At 36.6% G+C, this 20325-nt stretch overlaps 1 protein-coding gene across 1 annotated transcript; it reads left to right on the top strand.

Moving 5' to 3' along the window:
* The first annotated feature begins 18031 nt into the window (after positions 1-18031).
* TT5 (Chalcone-flavanone isomerase family protein) lies at positions 18032-20084 on the top strand. The gene is made up of 4 exons (XM_078589097.1): positions 18032-18198; positions 18308-18466; positions 18906-19129; positions 19750-20084. The coding sequence occupies exons 1-4, from the start codon at positions 18084-18086 to the stop codon at positions 20002-20004; spliced, it is 753 nt and encodes a 250-aa protein (XP_078445223.1). The 5' UTR covers positions 18032-18083; the 3' UTR covers positions 20005-20084.
* The last annotated feature ends 241 nt before the right edge of the window (positions 20085-20325 follow it).

Raw genomic sequence — 20325 nt, 5'->3', positions numbered from 1 at the left:
AGGTGCCAATTGCACAATGACATAGTGCAAGTCGATGCGACAACAGTAGAATAGTGATGCGTTGCCGTGGCTAGGGATAACATCAACCACAGAAGTCTATGTGGCACACGATTGAACGGCCGATACGCGTGTAGTGAAGTGGCTCTGGGCTGGTGTAGCCACGAATGAAGACTGTGGCGACAATGACTGTGGCTCGGGCGGTAGTGCAGCATCCAGGCGATGCAAAGTGGCGCATGGCAGACCTGAAAGCACAAAGTATGGGAACTCGGGCAACACGGTTCAGCGGCGCTACAACAACAGTATTGGCGGCTCAAACATCAGCACTTGCGACCTGGTGGTGCACCGTGGGGGGGGATCGTGAGCTTGGGAAATGCGAAACACTCTCAGATGACACTGGTTGACTGAGGTATGGAAACAGCCCGGTCAACAAGGCCATCAGCAGGGGCAAACCACCGTAGCTTGATCAGACAACCCAGCCGCGGTCTAAATCACACAACGGCAATACACGGATGCTAGATTCGAGTCAGTGCATTCCAGTGTCGCTTCCACGTGGCGACGTGTCGGGAGTTAACCCATGAGTGATGAGGTATCGCTGCAAGTACGTTGCAGCCGTCGACCCCCCTGCGAATCATTTTCATGATCGCCTGATGGTGCAATTTGACAGCGCCATCCAACCTGATGACTCGGCGTCGAATGACCAGCAGGATTGATTGATGATGACTGATATGATTGGGATGATTGGCGGTATGCACAAACAACTGACGGTGCAACTGGAACACCCATTGGGTGCTTAACGGGTTGGAGGGTTGTCTGTTCACATCCTGTAGGTCAAAGGATGACCTAGTATCGTTGATCGAGGGTGTGACGACCTCCACTGGCAGATGGCCGGGACCATGGATGCACCTGTAAAAGCAGACACAAGAGAGAGAAGGGGGGGAATGACGGTGGTCCTTCTTCCCCCAACTCCTTCCTCCTTTTCTTCTACCTCTTCTCTTCCATCCTCCTCCTTCCTCCTTTCCTTCTTCTTCTTCCTCTCTTGGTGAGATCTGAAAACAACATGTAACTGCAACAAACAATTTCCAGATCTGAGATTGACGTGCCCATCATGGCCTTTTTATAGGGCCATGATGGGCCCATTACAAAGAGTTCACATAAGGGGCCCAAAAGGGAACCCTTTTACAACACTTAAAGTAAAACAAAAGAGGAAAATTTTTAAAAAATTTGGAATAAAATGATGGATAAAACACGACGATGGATAATTTCATCTATTCACACTCATGTTTAGGAAAATACTAGTTAGGGGGTTAATATATATATATATATATATATATATATATATATATATATATATATATATATATCTTGGGTAAGAATGTACAATATTTTCTATAGAGTTTTTAATGTAATGGTTTACTCTGCCATTACAATTTTTATCAATGCTCAATTTTCTTGCCTTTTGATTGAATATCTATTATTTACTTTTTTTGGTAGTATCATCATTTAATACATCATTTTGAGATAATATAATTCTGCCTTCCTCTAGTGTTAGGCTTAAAATTAGATTGAATACGATAAACTTAGATTTTTGAGGAGAAATAGGTTTATCATCATTTAATTATCTCAATCTGATTGTAGAATATTCAACATGAATATGTTTACAATGATTATCAAGATTTTCCCATAATAAATTAAGATGATTTCTCCAATTTTTATCAATAAAGTAAGATCATTTATATATTTATAACAAAAAAATTATTGGTGATGGTCATTATGAGGATAATAATTTTCATCATGAGATGGAAGATAAATTATAAATCAATTGAAATAAAAATTATCTTATTATACTATGGAAGATTTTATCCACTTGTTGAGATAATGTACCTAGTGTCCCTTTTATTCTATGTAACCTCTGAATTTATGTGACTAAATTATATCGATATCACTTAAAATGAAACCCATCATAGATTTATATATCTCTCGTACCATTCAAATTTTCCTTACATATTTATTGCAGAAGCCATTGCCTCATGATTATAAACTCACTAAAATGTGCTTTTATACTTGATTTTCACACTTATTTTTAGGTTTTTTCACATAGATTCTTTAAAATTTGAGGTTAAATTGATAAAACTAAAATTTATTTTATAAGTTCTATTTTTCATATTTTATTTATTTTGGAGACTAACACATCCTTTGAGGTATATGTGTTTTTCTAGGAATCTTCTTGGAGTTTTAATTGATGTTCAAGAGTTAGGTAAATTAGATGATGATATGTGGATGCAAATGGGAAAAAAAGGTGCCCACATCACATAATGGATCAGAAAATGGAACACAATCCATGAACTAGACCATAAAATAAGCTGAAATATAAGAAATTCATTTATGAAGTGCATTTAAGCCCTTTTTAAGAGCCAAGTCAAATAAAGGTAAGAACTGTGGAACTAAACCTTAATTAAAATTTTGAAGGTCTATTTTAGAATTTCAATCATCAAGGATCATTGATCAAGGATGAAAATCAAGGTAACCTAACAGTCCAAAAAAGTAGGAATTCTGTCTAAGGACTGAGAGCCAGGGCACTTCTATTTAAACACATTTCCCATCTCTTTGTATCTTATCTTGTATTTCCTCTACCGATTTATTTTTTGTGCCCAAGTTAATCATATTTATTTGATCCATTTTTTTATAAAAGAGTGTACGTGTGTGTGAGATTTTAAAATTGATTCAGATTCTTGGAGAAAAAAATATCACTTGGCCCCATAGGGAAGTGACAATAAGGTTTGGTTAATCTATGGAAATTTTTATTTAATTTACTCACAATTTTATCTAGACAATCATTCTAGAGGATATCTTTGAAGACAAGCTTTTGAATTCCCCAAACCACATTCTAAATTTCCATTTCTATCCCATTCTACAATATTTTTAAGGTACTACACATTTGTATTGCTCTCTGGCTTAAATCCCTCTTTTTTCTATTGGTTAATGATTGATTCACAATGCCATAATTGCACCTTTTTACACTGATTAGTGCAGCTAATCATTGCGAACACTTTTTACTTATCGCCATTCAATCGAATCAAATGGCGATCATGGTGGGTACAATTTTTAAGGTAAAAATACATTAATAAATCATTATAAAATAAATACTAAGCCAGGAAAATATAATCAAAATATATTTTAACTTAGAAAATTCATATCTCCACAAAATATATTAAAAGTCAGAAAATTAATTTCAGCTAGAATATGATGTGGAAAAATCCTAAAAAATAATAATAAATGAAAAACATCAGAATATCAATCTTAAAATAAATTTAATCATTTAAAGTTTGATAACACAGATTTATAACTGTTTTATTTCATAAAAATATTTAACATTCACATAAATAACCCAATAATTTATGTGTTAGTCTATGTGCCTGCCATCATTTCTGCTACATCAAATCACTAGAAGATTTCCACTTAAATGTAATTTTTATTCATTTAATTCATTCATGCTGTAGAAATTTCCAAAATTCATAACACTCATATATAGTTATAATAATCTAATAAATAAACAAATAAATTTTTGTTATTTAAATATATTTTCCTAGTTTTATCCCATTTACTTAAATTTAGAAATTTGAAAAATATGTAAAAATCCAAAATTTGTGCAAGTTTTTTAAAAATAAATTTTAACTGAAATTCACTCTCTCACTACCTGGTTCTTGTGGATTCAACCTATTTTTTCCTATTTTAAGTAAGGAAAAAATTATGAATACCATTGCATAAACCAGACCCTTAAAATGAACTATTTTATCGCAAATTATGGTTTGTTTTAAATACCCTGATACTCTTATTTGATTTTATACCTACTATTAAAAAATAATTCAAAATTTTGGTGTTCCTTTATCTCTCACACGTTTTATGTCTTAAATGCACTTTACTCATCTGCTAGTAGTATCCTTTGAATATTCTCGTTGTACCACCCGTTTTTAGCATTTAAACAAAATGACTCTAAACACTAAAATATTATTTATAACTTAAAAATGCCATTAATTATGTTTGATTTAATTTTGACATGTGTACAATTACCTGATTAGATTTTAAAAAATGAGAGCACATTATTAAATTCAAGATCACTCACACATCTGAGACCATGTGAAAAAGTTGTAATTATTCTGATTAGATTTAGCTCAGTTATTGAGTATTAATTTGACTGTTGAATTTGTAATTAAAGGCATACCCATTTTACTTTCAAATCCCATAGATGAAGATTTAGTCTTAATTGCAAATTACGTCTCTCTCTGGTGAAACAACACATTACAAAGGACAAGCATTAGATCTGGCCTTTTGTAAAAAATGTAGGCTGTTTTTGAAAACAAATTCTACGCAAAGTTTGTATCTAACAGCATCTAAGATCCACTGGATTTGTAATCATATTTTTTGATGCAGGTTTGATATTGAGGAATTTATAAAGAGAAAAAATAGTGCACTCTAGAATTTACACAATCTGAGGATCATAATTTGGAGGTTTTTATTGAACGTAGAGGTTATTACTAACATCCTTAAGAATCCATGGGCTATACAATTATATCAATTGATGCATGATTTAAGAAATTACAAGGAGGAAAATATTGTGACTTAAGATTTGCACTGTTAGAAACCTTGTCCTGAATATCATATTTTGGAGATATTTATTAACTGTTTTGAATTTTTATTAAAATAAATTTATTTATAACGTTGACAAAAACCCATGTCATTAAGAATAGTGTCATTTGATGCATAATTGAAGGCAATACATTGGAAAAAATTAAACTATCACAAAATCATGGAGAAATGGAAATAACCAACTTGGAGGGCAACTTATGGATATTTAAGAAACATCATGAAGTCAAATTATGATTTTCATATCTATATCCTTATTCTTGAATAGTTTATTTTAAAATATTTGTGTAGTATTTTCAAAGCTACATGAAAGTCAATGTGAGAACATCCAAACGTGCGTCTATGAGATTTCAAATGAAGAATCTTGATTCTCGAACAATTTAAACTTGTGGTGAAATTTATTTTGACTGATATTAGATATACATTAATATAAAAAGTATATAATGGCAACACTAAGAGAAGAAGATTACCCGGATATTGGTTAAAGAAAGGTTTATTCAACTATATTGTTATATTTGATTGAATGGTGAAAATAATTTTCACTGAAATAGATTCAGTGATACTTTATTATTGGTTGCCCTTAAGAATATAGATGAGTGTAATTATACACATATATGTGAGTATTTGAATTGAATGAAATTGAAACTTTCAAGTGTATCCTACTAGATTTTGGGGGTCAAACAGGCGAAGGCTTCGGGAGCTGAAGAAGAAGAGGAGGTTTTGGGGGCCAAGTTGAAGGAGGTCGAGCATCGTTGCAATATGGAAGACTTTGGGTGTCAAGGATGATCGAGCTTCAGAAATATTTTATTTTCTTGGTATCCTTGTTACACCTAATTTCCAAGTTGTTTCTTTGGGGGAATTCACACAAACTTGGTTAGGCTCATTATCATCTCAAACTGGATAAGATTTAAATTAGAGTGAATAAGATTTAAAGAGCCTCATTTACCCCCTTGGTCATACCTTATCAACTTAAACTAACATATAATATCAAGGCTAAGGGAATGTGAGATAATACAAGGAACATTTTTGTGAACTTTGGTAGGATACCAAGGGCATGTAAAAAAACCTGCCTTGAAGGCTGAGGCTTTAGGTCACCTGAGTGACATTTAGGAGGTTGGTAAGTGATGATCAGAAATAAGAGTACCGGGACTAAATACATTGGAGTTTTTACTTGAACATGTTGATAATATCAATTTTAGGGTTTTAAATTGTCGTCGATAATTGAGATTATACAATCGATATATACCAGTACTTACCTATGAAAATTTAATTAGTGATGAGTATGGATCATCTCCATAGGGAATGACGATTAAGGATTCAGTTTCTTCCTATAGTGTTTATCGTTATGAGAGTATATCAAGACGAGAATTCACTAGGCGAGATAGTGATATCGAGTAAAAGGTTATAAATAGAGATCATTCAAACTTACAATTAGCAAAGGAAAGAGGAAACATGCATAGAATTACACGAAGCGATACATGAATGAGGTAGAGAACGTGACAGATGGGATAGTGATCAAGTGCATGAACAGTGTGATGGTAGAGAGAGATGAGATTATGGGGATGCAAGTAGGTGATATGATAGTCAAAAGATGGTAGCAAACCCTAAGTAAACTAACGACGATCTCGGGAAAGAGTAACGTAAGGCAAAGATGCTTACCTTAGATCCTTACGCTCCGGCACGATCACGGAAATTTACGCATGCCGGTAAGCTCCCCTCTTCTCTAATGCTTCTTCCCGCACACACAAGACACCAAGAACACACTTGATGTATCTCAAAACTCACTATCTCTCAATCAGCCCACACAAGTAGGAAGCAAGTTCAAGATGAATTTCACAATGATCCAGGCTCTATCAATTGATCAAAGGGAATGGATGGAAAGAGGAGGGGGAGATGAAGCAATGCTGAAAATTTCAGCTCAATCAGACTTGTAAATCATCGGACATCGCAGTCTTAATTCGAACGAATCCTAGCCCTTGATTTCTTTTACTCTCCTTATCAGCATCACTGATACTTCCTCTTTTTCTGTTTATGTTAAACTGTCAAATCGTTAAAATTCTGTCTTCTCGTCGTCCGCACTCGGGCTTTTTGGAGTCACCACGTGTACCTACAAGAAAAAGACAAAAGAGAGAGTCACCACGTGTACCTACAAGAAAAATACAAAAGAGAATAATAGTTATATTATTTCAACAGATTATACTTTACCATTCTCGCAGCTGACATGGCATCGTTAGTGCTCATCACATTGGTGACTTCCTCTTTCGCGTCCAATAAAAATTGACATGTCGTGCCACGTGTACATGCGCGTGCCACGTATACACATGGCGCAATGTCGTGCTGCCACGTTGCCCAGGCCGTCATTGTTGACTATTCCTCAGAACGAGAGAGAATAAAAAAGTAAATTTTGTATTTTTCCTCCTCGGTCCATGCCACCATTTATTGTAAAAAGTGTATTTTTATGATTGGTCCATGTCGCTCTACCCAGAAAAAGGTAAAAAAATGTTGTTTGTATTAAATGCCATTATGGCATCGTTGAATGATTGTATACTGCCAATCATTAATTGGGCTAAATGATTGACTGTTGCCAATCATGATACTCAATCCTGATTTGTTGCCGTTTGACAAATTGAATGGCGACACGTGGTGTTGCAAAAAAATAACTATAATATATATAAATTCCTATTTAATAAAATAAAAGCCATAAAATACAAATACATAAATATATTGATTTATAAAATCACATCTTTACAAATTTATGTCAAAAAATTCTGGAGAAATCATTTCTGGACTATAAAATTATATTCTTTCAGAATTGCATGTCAGAAAGATCTCCAAAAATACATAAAATGCAGAAAATACATATCATTATTCAATAGATTTAATCATTTTAAGCTTGATAACATGCATATAAAATTAATTTAATGCAAATAAACATCTATATATGGTCCAATTAAGGTACTGAAAATGCATGTTATCCCATGTATACCCTGATCCTGTCACATCCTTATCCTTTTACTCCTTCTCTTGATAGAAAAATATACTTTCAACTACTTTAACGTAAATAAAAATCTAAACTACGTACTTTACCCCCCCTTCTCATGTAATCACTAGACCAAAAAAATAACATTTTAAAATCCTAATCCATCCATCTTAGTTTACTAGGTGTTATCAACCAAAAAGTATGAGCTTCGAATAATTTACGTTCAAGATGACTTATATTGGAGATTAAATTCACATAAGATTTGGATAATTTTACCTTTTTAAAAAGAAATGCTACACTGTGGGGAAATGAAGTGTACCATCCATATCTGGAAGAAACTAAATTATTTACAAGAAATGAGTTAGTTTATTTACAAGAAATAATTATCTGGAAATGAAGTATATTCATTATTTAAAACGTGCATTAGATTCAAATATACATTACTTACTTCGTAATAAATTAATTATTATTTAAAATTTGTAAAATATTATTTACCAATAAATCAGAACTGTCATTAAATTTAACTTATGAATTAACTTATGGTGACTAACTGATCCAACCCTTATTTAACCCCTCCCATGTTAGTTTATTCAAATTATAAAATCAACTTGTAGTTAAATATAGCCAGGCTTTGGACATCAATGATATTTAAAAATATCACTTTGCTAATAATCATGTTATCAAAAAATTATCAGCTTTATTTATTGCATCATAATAAAACTAATTCAGGATGGATTATCGTGAAATATTTATGTCATCTAAATATTCATGATATAAAGATTGAATAATGTATAATATATGTCAGAGAAAAGTTTGGTGTTTTAATTTTTTTATATTAACCTCATTTTGGTGAAAAATATTTACAATAATTATATTTAATCAATTTTAGAATAATTAGTAATGTCATACCTGTAGGGACTGGTAGGTAGAGGTAAATTTTTTATTCAGAGTTGGAGTAGGAGAGCAAGCATATATAACGTGGGGACATAGCCTTCACATATAAAGATAATACTGTAAAGATAAGGAATATTTAATATAATATTTGGACACAAGAAGCAATGATTGATAAATATATTATGCTGAATAGAGTATATTATTTTATCATGAAGAATGATATTATAATACATAGTTATCGGCATAGAAGAAGCATAGTTAGTGGTGAGAGATAACATACTAGTTTAAGATATTTGTACAGGCCGCATGAAAAAATGATATTGAATATAACATAATATGGTATCTTATATATATATTTAATTTAGCTAAATAAAATGGAACTTTGAAGATGTTAGTCGAGGGAGAAATATATATCAAATGTTTAATGAAAGAAGGCATGACAATGGGGATGATTATTTAATATAGTATATAATATAAAATATAACATATAATACATTGTGGTATGCTAGGATAAAATACAACACAATGCAATGCAATGAGATGCTATGCGATGCAAAATAATACAATACAATATAATAAAATATTAAATATTATATAATATAATATGACGTGTTTCCTTTATTTTCTTCTCAAAATGATCCCTGAAAAGTTCTGAGGAAAATGTTAGATAAAATTTTTTTTTGCCTAGTAAGTTAAATACAACTAATAGAAAATTATATTTAATCATAATATTATGTAAATTTCATTAAAGATATGATAATATTTTAATTTATTGATTAATGTGAAAAATGTAATTTTTCCATTGAAGTATCTTTATTAATAAAGATAAAATGTATTTTATCTTTATTAATTAGGTATAAAAAATTGTATCAATGTAAATATGAAATGTATGAAATATGCTTTTTCAATATTTAATATAATTTTTTCCCAAACTTTTCAACATGTAATATAATAAATATTTTAGTTTAGAAGAACATATGAATTTTAAAATTAATATGAACCTTAAACAAATGACAAATCAACAAAATCAAATTTAATTATGAAATTTATAATGTAAATAATTTATTGATGAACTTGAATTTATTTATAGTGAAGTATTTTTTATTTTAGTTAAAGTTTTATTATTTAAAGCTTTTTAGAATTTTCATGGTAAACTGAAACAAAGGTGGTATGAACCTTTCGTTATTATCAGCATATTTCATGGTAAATTTAGTTAAGCTTTGATTATTATAAAAATGATGGCTGAAATTCAAGTTGAATGGGCATACTCTAAAACCAAGTGTAGAAGATGATCTTCACCATTAATATCTATCTATTTGAAAAAAACCTGCTCAAGATATCTTGAAAATAGTACAACCTTTTGAGTCTAGTAGCAAGTTTCTTTCCAAAATTTTAATTTACTTATCTCCTTTGCTTTCATGTGTGAGTGTTTGATTTTATTCCCATAAATAGAAATAAAGTCTGAACTTTAATGATAAAAACTTACAAGTTTGATTGTTGAGATTTATGGTTGTGGTAAAACTTAAATGATTTTCTTAGCGGAAGACCTAGAATGGAATCATAATGGCACATGAAAAAGATAATAAAATCATCTTTGTGTGGATTAAATTGGATATTTCTCAATTCATGTGTACAACCTGTCTACCTATCTCTGAAACCCCCTACACGTTAAATCTCCTCCTTCATTTAGATGATCCTCATTATTGATCTACCATAATCCCTATGCAGTTCTGATTGCAATGGGGGTAGAGGGGGTATCTGATGAATTCAACAAAAATACAAATTTCGTTCAGGGTATTAGTCTATTTATACTTAACAAGAGTTTTTATAAAACCCCTAAACTGTAATTTATATTTTTGTTGCCCAAAAGACCATTTTCGTGTGAGCTCTATGCATGTGTGTCACACAGTCAAATCTCGAGCTAGGTTTCTTGCTCGGAATTGGCGTGTTCCGGCCTTAGTGCTTGGAGCAGAACACTGAGCAGCCTTGATCTCTTGCAGCGGAAGCTTGTGCAATTGTTTAAGATCTCTTGAAAGGGGTTAGAGGAGATGGTGCTAGGCACCGTCAGTGAATAGGGTCATTGCATTGATATATTAAAGAGTACATCAAGATTACATGGGGAAAGACGAGGGGTGTTACAAGGAACGAGACGAGGTGCCTTGCGCCGAGGTAATGTCGCCACACCGCCTCAGGGCCGCCACTCCCCGCGCGCGCGCCCACTCTGCCCCTACCCAAGCGTGTCAGGTTGGGCGCCGTGCGCCCGCGGGCCTGGCGATCACACACGCCACCCCTGCCTTGACGATCACACACGCCACCGGCACCCATGTCAACACTCTAGCGTGTAGTTTGCGCGACGCCACCACATTCGAGGCCCCCGAGCTGGGCGCTGCGCGCCCAGCATTACCCGTAGGAGCGGTGCGCGCCCACCGTGCTGTCTCGGCACTCTCTGTGCGCCACATGCCTTGGTCTCTTGGCGGGATGTCTCCCCACCGCGCGCCCCGCACACGCAATGCGCGCGCTGCCCGCGCGGCCGCTGCGCGACACCCCGCCCATCTCCGCGCGCTGCACCCACAGCATGCCGCCCGGCCTGCGCGTCCCGCACCCGCGCGCAGCGCTCGCCGCTGGCACGTAGCGCTGGCGCACGCGCGTGGCGCTTGGCTTTGGCGCGCGACGCTTGGCACGCGCGCGCACCCGTCGATCAGCCCGTGCGCCCATCACGTGCGGACCGTACCTGATCCGTCCCGCCTTGGGTGTGGACGGGCACGTGCGCAGTCTGCCATGAATCACCACCGATAGTTGCAGTGGCCTAATATATCAGGTATTTGGATATCACTATCCATTATGACTCAGTCCTTAAAATGTCATGAGCCAAAATACAACGGACACGCCCTCCCAATAAGCACGCAGGCCTCTGGGCAGGGAATGCCGCCTAGTTAGGGGCCTAACACTATGTCACACTGTCAAATCCTGAGCTATGAACAACACTTGGAGCGAACACATGCCAGCCTCAATGTTTGCTTGTGTAGTGGAAGTCTCTTATAACAGGTTTAGATTGTTTGGAGATTAAAGAGAGAAGATAGGGCTAAGCCATGTACATGAATTGGGTCATTGTATTATAAAGAACAAGCTACGTTGTAGTCTTAGACATAAGATGGAGGAACACCATGGATAATCCCAAAGAAATGAGACAAGGCGCATGAGCACGTGGGTAGTGAGGCTCTTGCGCCTTGAGGCTCGTAACCCTGTGCACATGCCTACCAGCATCGCCGCTACACGCGTGCCCCTAGGCCCGGCACAGTGCGGCCGTGCTCAGGGCCCTTGGCATACCTACCAGTCTGGCCTAGCCTAGACGCTGCACACGCCATCAGCACCCGCACTGACACCATCACGCTCGGTCCGCATTGACGCTGCCGTGCTCAGCGTCCCAAGCCTTGGCACCGTGCTCCACAACACTACCCACACGGGCACCACATGCCCCCCAGTTTTCTCAGCACTCTCTGTATTCTTATGCCTTAGTCTCATGGCAGAATGCCTCTTGCCCCGCCATCACACGCCCTTGCAGCTCCAATGCCTCTATCGTTGTAGCTTACGCGTCTCGTGCATGTGCGGGGCTTGGCATCGGCACATGCATACGCACACTTGCGGTGGCATGTGTGTGTAACGAGCGTGAAAATTTCCCTGATACATTACTCTTGGGTGCTGATGACCACGAGTACCTAACTGCATTGGCTTGGGTGTCACCACCCATGATGCGTGTGGTGTTCACGCTTAAGGACTCAATCCCCTATTTTGAGTCCAAGTACATAGACATGTCCCCATAGTTCACATGCACGCATATGTGCAGGAATGCCGCCTACTTTGGGGCCTTACACTATGCATTAGTTCAGTTGATGACTCTAGCAGCCTGATAACCTTTTTGTGGCAAAAATATTTAATTTTTTTATCACCATATATACTAATGATTTATTTTTTCATTTAACCCAATTGATAGTTGAGTTTTTAGTACATACTGTGCCAAGTTACACTCATGCCCTAGAATGTACAATGAGTATAATGACTTTCTGATTAAATGTTCTTTCCATCAGTTACCGTGTATGTGTATTACATCATTCGCTTAAAACTTGTAGGATGCCTTGGGATGGTAAACAATGAAATACTAATCAGTCATTAGATTCAGTACTGACACTTGAGAAATCATTACAGAACTCTTCTATAATGTTCCATTGCCTTAGCCAATGGCTTCATTACATTTTCTTGTTTGAGCTGTCTCCTCTTATATAGAGAGTGGACAATCCGATCTTGACCACTCAATCATCTTAATGAACTTCTTCTTACACCCAAGCTAATGCTCTTTCAAAATTTGTGAATACAAACTCGTATATCATAGTTCACAGATATTATGTGGCCTCAAGCCAATCACACTCCCATGGTTTATTCATGTTTATTGAAATAATTATTTATTCATTATTTTTATCATGTGATATTTATAATGAAGTCCATAAATGCGTGCAATAAACAAGTGGGTTATGATGAGATCATAATATAGTAACAATTATTATCTAAACATGTATCCTAAATATTCCCTATTTAATGGGTGGTCGACATGGATATCAAATTATCTAGGTAGAATAAGATTGTTGACCGTAATTTTAATCCAAGTTTGGCTGATCATGTGGTCATTATTGTGGAGACTCTGACACATGGTGAGTGCTAATTAAAGGAAAGAGTTAACTAAATTGATTTGTATGTATCCTTGCATGATATTATACTTAAATGACGATCATGTTTATTCATGTGGCATTTCTATAAGTGATCTTTTAACTTAAGATATCGAGGACATCTCAGAGATGGATGGTTATGTTTTACTATAACTTATGAGTCTTTAATCACTGTATTAAGATAACTCTTAGCTTGGATATAATAAGTACACAGAGGTAATTGTGTAGTCAAGACGGGATCGTTCTCCCTCAATATAGTAGGAGACTGACTCAAGGAAGATGATGCAACTATTTTAGTGAGAATATTTGAGAAGACATTCTCCAATTATCCTCGTTACACATCAGTACGAACTGAATGGTAGATTAGGGTTTGGTGATTAAGTACACCCCTAATGGGAGTCTCACATGGACAAAGTATTATACATATACGATAATCAATGATGGTAAATGTTACATGAAAAAATTCAATTACTACTCTATATCTTTAAGAGCACGAGGTGTAACATGGCATCCCATGGGATGGAGACTTGACCTGTTGATTATGATGGGGGACCATCGCACCAGCCACGCCACGGAATGCCAACAACATTGCCGCTCAGCTCGAGCTGACGTCCGCGACCCCAGCTTCAAGTACTCAGCATAGCAAACGGCTGTGAGCTATGAATTTATTTTCTTGTATTTTTATTTCCTGAACGATTCTGATTGGGCCGTCGTGTCTGGGCCTCGTCCGTTGCTATTTTCTTTTATATTTTTTGATGTACGTTTAAGGGGAAACCTCATCACGGGATGATTTTCCCCTATTTCAGTCAACTTGGTCATTTGCCCTCCCCTATATATAGGGACTGCATGCCCAAGGAAGCCTTGGATTTTAATTGAAAATTGAAAAAGTCTTCTTCGGTTGGACTCCTGCCTTCTCCCTTTGGGAGTTTATCTTTACCATTTTCTAGATGGAGATTGTGAGAGCTTCATCTGCATGTTACCAGATTCACCACATGGAGATCACTCCATTGGAGAACTGCTCGTCGCTGACTTCATCTCCCCTTATCATCATTGTTGCTGCGTCTTCTTGGAGAAATTTCAAGAAAGTCACCTCGCCTCTACCACCGGCCTGCAAGAAGCACACTCTCTGCTTCCATTCCTACACGCTCGTGTCGCGTTGCCATCTCGTGCAGCCGTTGTCTGCCTTGTTAACCCAAAGAATCCTTTTCTTGGATGGACGACCTTCCAAGAACGCCATTCTTGGACCTTTCTTGGAGCAGATTCAAGAAAAGGCCCTCTCTTGAAGCTTTCTTGGAGATTGTTGGAGTTTTCTTGGAGCTTCGTGGAACAGATTCAAGAAAAGGCCCTATCTTGGAGCTTTCTTGGAGATTCTTGGAGAAGATTCAAGAAAACGCCCTCTCTTGAAGCTTTCTTGGAGCTTCTTGGAGTTTTCTTGGAGCTTCTTGAAGAAGACTCAAGAAAAGGCCCTATCTTGGAGCTTCCTTGGAGCTTCTTGGATCAGATTCAAGAAAAAGGCCCTATCTTAGAGCTTTCTTGGAGCAGATTCAAGAGAAGTTGGAGCTTTCTTGGATCTTCTAGGATCACATTCAAGAAAAGGCCATCTCTTAGAGCTTTCTTGGAGCTTCTTGGATCAGATTCAAGAAAACACCCTCTCTTGGAGTTTCTTGGAGCTTTTGTGGAGCTTCTTGGAGAAGATTCAAGAAAATGCCCCCTCCAAGAACGCACGGCCTGCAAGAAGCACGCCGGTCTCCTGCTCATCGTCATCCCAGCTCTATTTCGGGCAACCGCCTCTCAGCCTCGCCGTCAAGAACAATTTGGGTCAGCAAACCCACCAGGTTCTACCGTTTCCCTCACTTTTAGCAGTTTTATTACTTACTCTAGTGCTTTCTTCCGTTACTTGCTCCGCTGCCGGTTTTATCGATGATTAATATGATTAGCCACCTACTTGTAGAGAGAGAGGAATTTCTTGTGATAATGACTAAGATCCCTGGCAGAAAAGGCTGTAGACATCGTTGGACTTCTCATTGTCCACTCACCTCGTACGACGTCTAGTTGGTCCGACTGGGTCATTGGGAGTCTAACTGTGAATGGTCCACTCCCGAATTTTTAGTCGATTGTTGATCTAATCAGCAATTATCACATCTTTCTCATTGGTTTTTCAACATACTTTCCATACATTGTACCACTTAGATTTCATATTTCGTTTCGCCTGTGTTGTAACACGAGCTAAGCGATCGCGGGATTTTCTGTGTTACATCAGATTGGGATAAATCGCTCCTTAGTTAATTAATATATATGTTGATATATAGTTAATTATAATTTTATTTAATAATTGGTTTTATGACTTTAAATTTATTAACTATAGGGTCACACACATTAAATTACAATAACATTGGTGGGTATAGTTTATTTAAGGGAATTTTTTTTAAAAATTGAAAATAATATATATAAATAGGAAAAAGAGCACTCATTTAAGACACCAGGTCAGACACAGAGGGGAACCACCCCTTTGTTCCTTTTCATTTTATCCTTCAACCAAAAAGGGAGTCTTGGTGATAAAAAGGTCAACATGGTATTCAAGAAGAGCTGGAGAAGAAGTGGAGATCCAAGAGCCCCTTGATTGTCCGGGTACTTCTAGGTGCTGGACATGTAAATGCCTTCAAAACATTTTGAATATATTTTCAAATGTTGTTTAAAATCATGTGATCAACTATTGGAGGAAATTTCTTTAAAAATATGATGTAGGTTTAAACACAAGTAATGAAATTAATTTGCTCCAAGATTCTACAAGCATGTGTGCAGACGTTAGGAAATTGTAGCCTGTAAAAAATATTTCTAGATGTGATGAATTAAAAGGATTAGAAATACATGGTTGACTTCCAAGTTTCTGGGATTTCTTATGAAGGAACGAGATGCCATGAAAATCAAATGGTATAAGTTTTTTTAGCATGTAATAGAGTGATTGAGTAAAATGACTTTACACCTATCTGATTTTCTGTTGGTCACTATTTCCTACTTATGTGTACATGGATCTAATTACTTGGAATCCCTAGTTGAGAAAATAGGTATAAATATTATCAAGTCTTAAGTCACAAGATCCAGTTTCATTTTTCTAAAACTTTGTTTGAGAATCCCAATCCACCTTATACCATATCACATTTTGGGCCATGAAGGATTCTAACTGATCCACTTTCATAACTTTTCCATATTATATGTAGAATATCTTACTTTTCCACCAACATTCAAAACCTTCCTTTACATGTTTCTCCTTTCGTCCCCAGTACTTAACAAAATGCTTCATTCACAAGTTATAATTCTCTTTTCTCACATCTCATAAAAATTATTATTTGATTCCATTTTATTTTACCATTATTATCCCCTTCATTCAATATACTTTGTAATAAAATATCCATTTTTTGAGAACTATATAATAAAAGATGATATTTGAAAGTCTTAAAACTACGTAAAACTTCAAGAAAAAAACAAAAAGCAATTTTGAGAATATATGTAGTGAGAAAATTTCATTCAATTCTTATTTCTCATGCCTTATTCACTTGTCTATGCGCTTCCCATCTGACCCACTTGAGAGCATAAATATTATTAGTTGCTACCTACCTTTTCACCCTTTCCACTTTATGAAAGCTTACATCACAATTTGACCATCCTTAATTCCAGTATCACCTATCCTTCATTTCCATGACACTTTATAGAATAATCCAACCTGTATAAAAATATTATACCTTCCCTTATCATCTATCTCCGTTTACTTGACATAATTGCACTTATTAGGTTTACACTTAGGATTTAGCTAAGATCCCATCTTATACTATTTCCTAGTTAGAAATAAACAAAATACTTGAGTTTTATTGGAGTTATTTCACCTCAAATATGTAAGATGCTTGGGCTTGAAAATTACAATATGATTTACCAATGTATTCCAGAGATATTTTAGGAATTGACCATATGTTGACTTAGGTCTAAGAGCATTGAGCAAGGTTTTACTGGTAAACCAGACTTATGTAACAAAGCCTAGTTTGCAAATTCATCAATCACATCATTCTAAATATTACAGATTAAGTTTATAACATTTATTGTTCAATATTAATTGTAAATTCAAAACAATGATTGTTTGTCTTCTCGTCTTAAAGCAGTCTGAAATTAAAGGATTCGGCATAGTCTTCTAATGATGCAATATAAGCATAAACACACAATCTTTTCATATTGAATGAGGAAATTTATGCAGAAATGTTAAGAGGTCTTTTCTAATATCACCTGAAATATGCTTGAATTTGTTTCTCAAATCCTAAATCTTTTTAGATTGTTTAGACATTTCAAAATAATTTTCTCAATTAGGCGGCATCCAAATTGGTTTCAACATAAATTACATCAATATTTAGTTCACAAAAGAAAGAATATCTTTTCACTTGTTCCCGTTGACACATTTGTGACGAAGAGCTAGACCCTAATTCATGCAACCCATAAACAGTTTAAATTTAATTTGGAGTGTGACTCAAAGAGATTGAGTTTTTAAGGAAGGAATCAGAAATCGCATATTTACTAATGTGAAGAAAACATAGCTCTAGGTTCTAAGGTAGTGTATTAAATTTCTATATTAAAGTTTGTGGAAAATGTCACAGGGACCTAACCAGATTCTGGGCTTCCCATCACCTGCCATTCCAAACCAGCCGGCAAAGCTTTTACCTTCCTGACGCATCCCACCAAACCACATATCAACCCATCCATAATTCGAAAAATTACTCAACCTGCCACTCATGCATGCCTCTATTTCAAAGCAGTCACCTACCCATTAGATCTCGCACAGCGAGGTGGAAGATCAGCCAGAAGAGACGATGGATACTAAAGAAATTCCTGTCGTTACTGCGCTTGAGATTGATGGCGTTGTCTTCCCTCCTGTGGTTGTAAATCCCCCCGGTTCCTTCAAATCGTTGTTTCTTGGTGGCGCAGGTTAGTTCAGATTATCTTCTGAGATTGCTCTTTTTTCTCTTTCTTTTCTTCTTATGTTTGCAAACTCTTCCCCTTTCTCGGTGATTGACTGTTCTTGTTCATGATATAGGAGTGAGGAACTTGGAGATCCAAGGGAAGGTGATTAAGTTCACAAGTATTGGAGTGTACATGGAGGCGACGGCTCTCAAGTCGCTCTCCGCCAAGTGGAAGGAGAAGACAGAAGAGGAGCTGGCGGAGTCTCTGGAATTTTTCAGAGACATAGTTTCAGGTCATTGCGTAAAACCCATCAACGGAAATCATTAGATTATCCAGATTTATCTGATTTCTACTTATTACTTTAAAAACGGGATTTAATTCGGTACCCTTTTAATCCCAGAAAGCTATGATGACATAACAAGGGGGTAGTAAATAGATTTGTGAGCATGACATACCCAAGAAACGATTTAAAAGCTTCTTTTGTAGAACTTGAATTCATAGAATTAAACTGCACACGCCGTTTTTGTTCCAAGTACAGTGATCTAGTCATCAATTTCGATCTGCTTTGATACCATATCATACATGAGTAGCATAATATTGGAATAATGGTTGAAAGAGATTTACATGTTCTTCTTTTCTCGATATATCTACAAAGTAAAATGTATATACTTTCCTGTTTATTGGTGATATATATATGTAATTAATAAAACATATATGATTTTGATGCGCAGAACCGTTCGAGAAGTTCATACGAGTGACGATGATCTTGCCCTTGACTGGGCAACAGTACTCGGAGAAAGTGGCAGAGGGTTGCGTGGCTTATTGGAAGGCCGCTGGGATCTACACGGACAAGGAAGCCGAAGCAGTGGAGAAGTTCAAGGCAGCTTTCAATGGGGAAGACTTTCCCCCTGGGTCATCTATCCTCTTCACTCAGTCTTCTTCCGGATATTTAACGGTAACCCATCTCAAGAACACAGAGATTAACGCCATCGATGAAACGATCAATGTTAAGTTCAAGAAGAAAGAGAAGGGAAGAAGAACAACAAGGCTTAGTATTACTGAAAGAAGTTTTATTGGTTATGACTTTAAATCTTGTGGTTCGATGAAGGGGTGGTGGATATTTATCTGAGTCCCGTTATACGTGTTTCTATATTTTGGGTTATATTCTTAGCCACTGATCGTGAAGTTCCTATGATAAGATTGGAGTGGAGTTATTGTCTTGATGTTCTTTAGAGATTAACGCCATCGATGAAGCGACCGGTGTGAAGTTTCAAGAACAAAGAGAAGAGAAGAAGAACGAGGGATAGAATTAATGAAAGAAGCTTCATTGATCATAGATCCCGCAACAGATTGTGATCACAAATCTTGTGATTATAGCCGTGCGGGTGGTGAATGCTTATTCAAAGTCCCGTTATACGTTTTTCTATATTCTGGGTTTCATTCTTAGGCGCTGATCTTGAAGTTCCCATTATAAGATAGGAGTGGAGTTATTGTCATGATGTTCTTCAGAGATTTAAGCTTGGGTTTTCATCTAGTTAATACTTCGAGCCGTTTATTTCTGCGATGTTGTCGCAGGTTGCGTTCTCCAAGGACGACACGCTTCCAGAGTCGGGGAAGGCGGTGATCGAGAACGAGAGGATGTCCGCAGTGCTGGAGACGATAATCGGCAAGAACGCGGTGTCTCCTGCGGTCAAGCGGAGCTTGGCGACGAGGGTCGGTGAGCTCTTTAAGGTCACGGCGGCTGCTTCGCCGCAGAACGGACACCTCGCGCCGGTGGCTTTGTCGGAGAATGGAGAATCAGCGGCGACGGTGGAGCACGGTGGTGACTGAACGAAGAAGTTATGTTAAAGTTGGGCGTCTCGTTAACTACCACGTTGCCGTCCGTGGACAATAAATAGGGCCGTTCCTCACCTTTCTTTCTTTCTTCCTTCTGTCTCTCTATCAATCTCTCTCTCTCACTCTTTATCAATTTCTCTCTCACTCTCTTTATCAATTTCTCTCACTCTCTTTATCAATCTCTCTCTCACTTTCTCATTTATGTCTATCTTTCTTTCTCTCTCTTTCTCTCCCTTTTCTCTAGTTCATCCTCTCTCTCTGTTTCTGTCTCTTTCTCTTATCTATTTCACCCTTTCTCTCTTTCTCTCCCTCTTC

Source organism: Wolffia australiana, chromosome 17, assembly GCF_029677425.1.
Source record: "Wolffia australiana isolate 7733 chromosome 17, ASM2967742v1".
Taxonomy (NCBI): Eukaryota; Viridiplantae; Streptophyta; class Magnoliopsida; order Alismatales; family Araceae; genus Wolffia; species Wolffia australiana.
Note: the sequence above shows the minus strand (reverse complement) of the source record. Positions and strands in the feature narration are given on the sequence as shown.

Bases quoted from the DNA above. Each gene is read 5' to 3' on its own strand.
- TT5 (XM_078589097.1), top strand. From the start codon at position 18,084: ATGGATACTAAAGAAATTCCTGTCGTTACTGCGCTTGAGATTGATGGC. The intron at 18,199-18,307 runs GTTAGTTCAGAT...TTCATGATATAG, and splicing joins GTTGTTTCTTGGTGGCGCAG to GAGTGAGGAACTTGGAGATC. The intron at 18,467-18,905 runs GTCATTGCGTAA...TTTGATGCGCAG, and splicing joins TTTCAGAGACATAGTTTCAG to AACCGTTCGAGAAGTTCATA.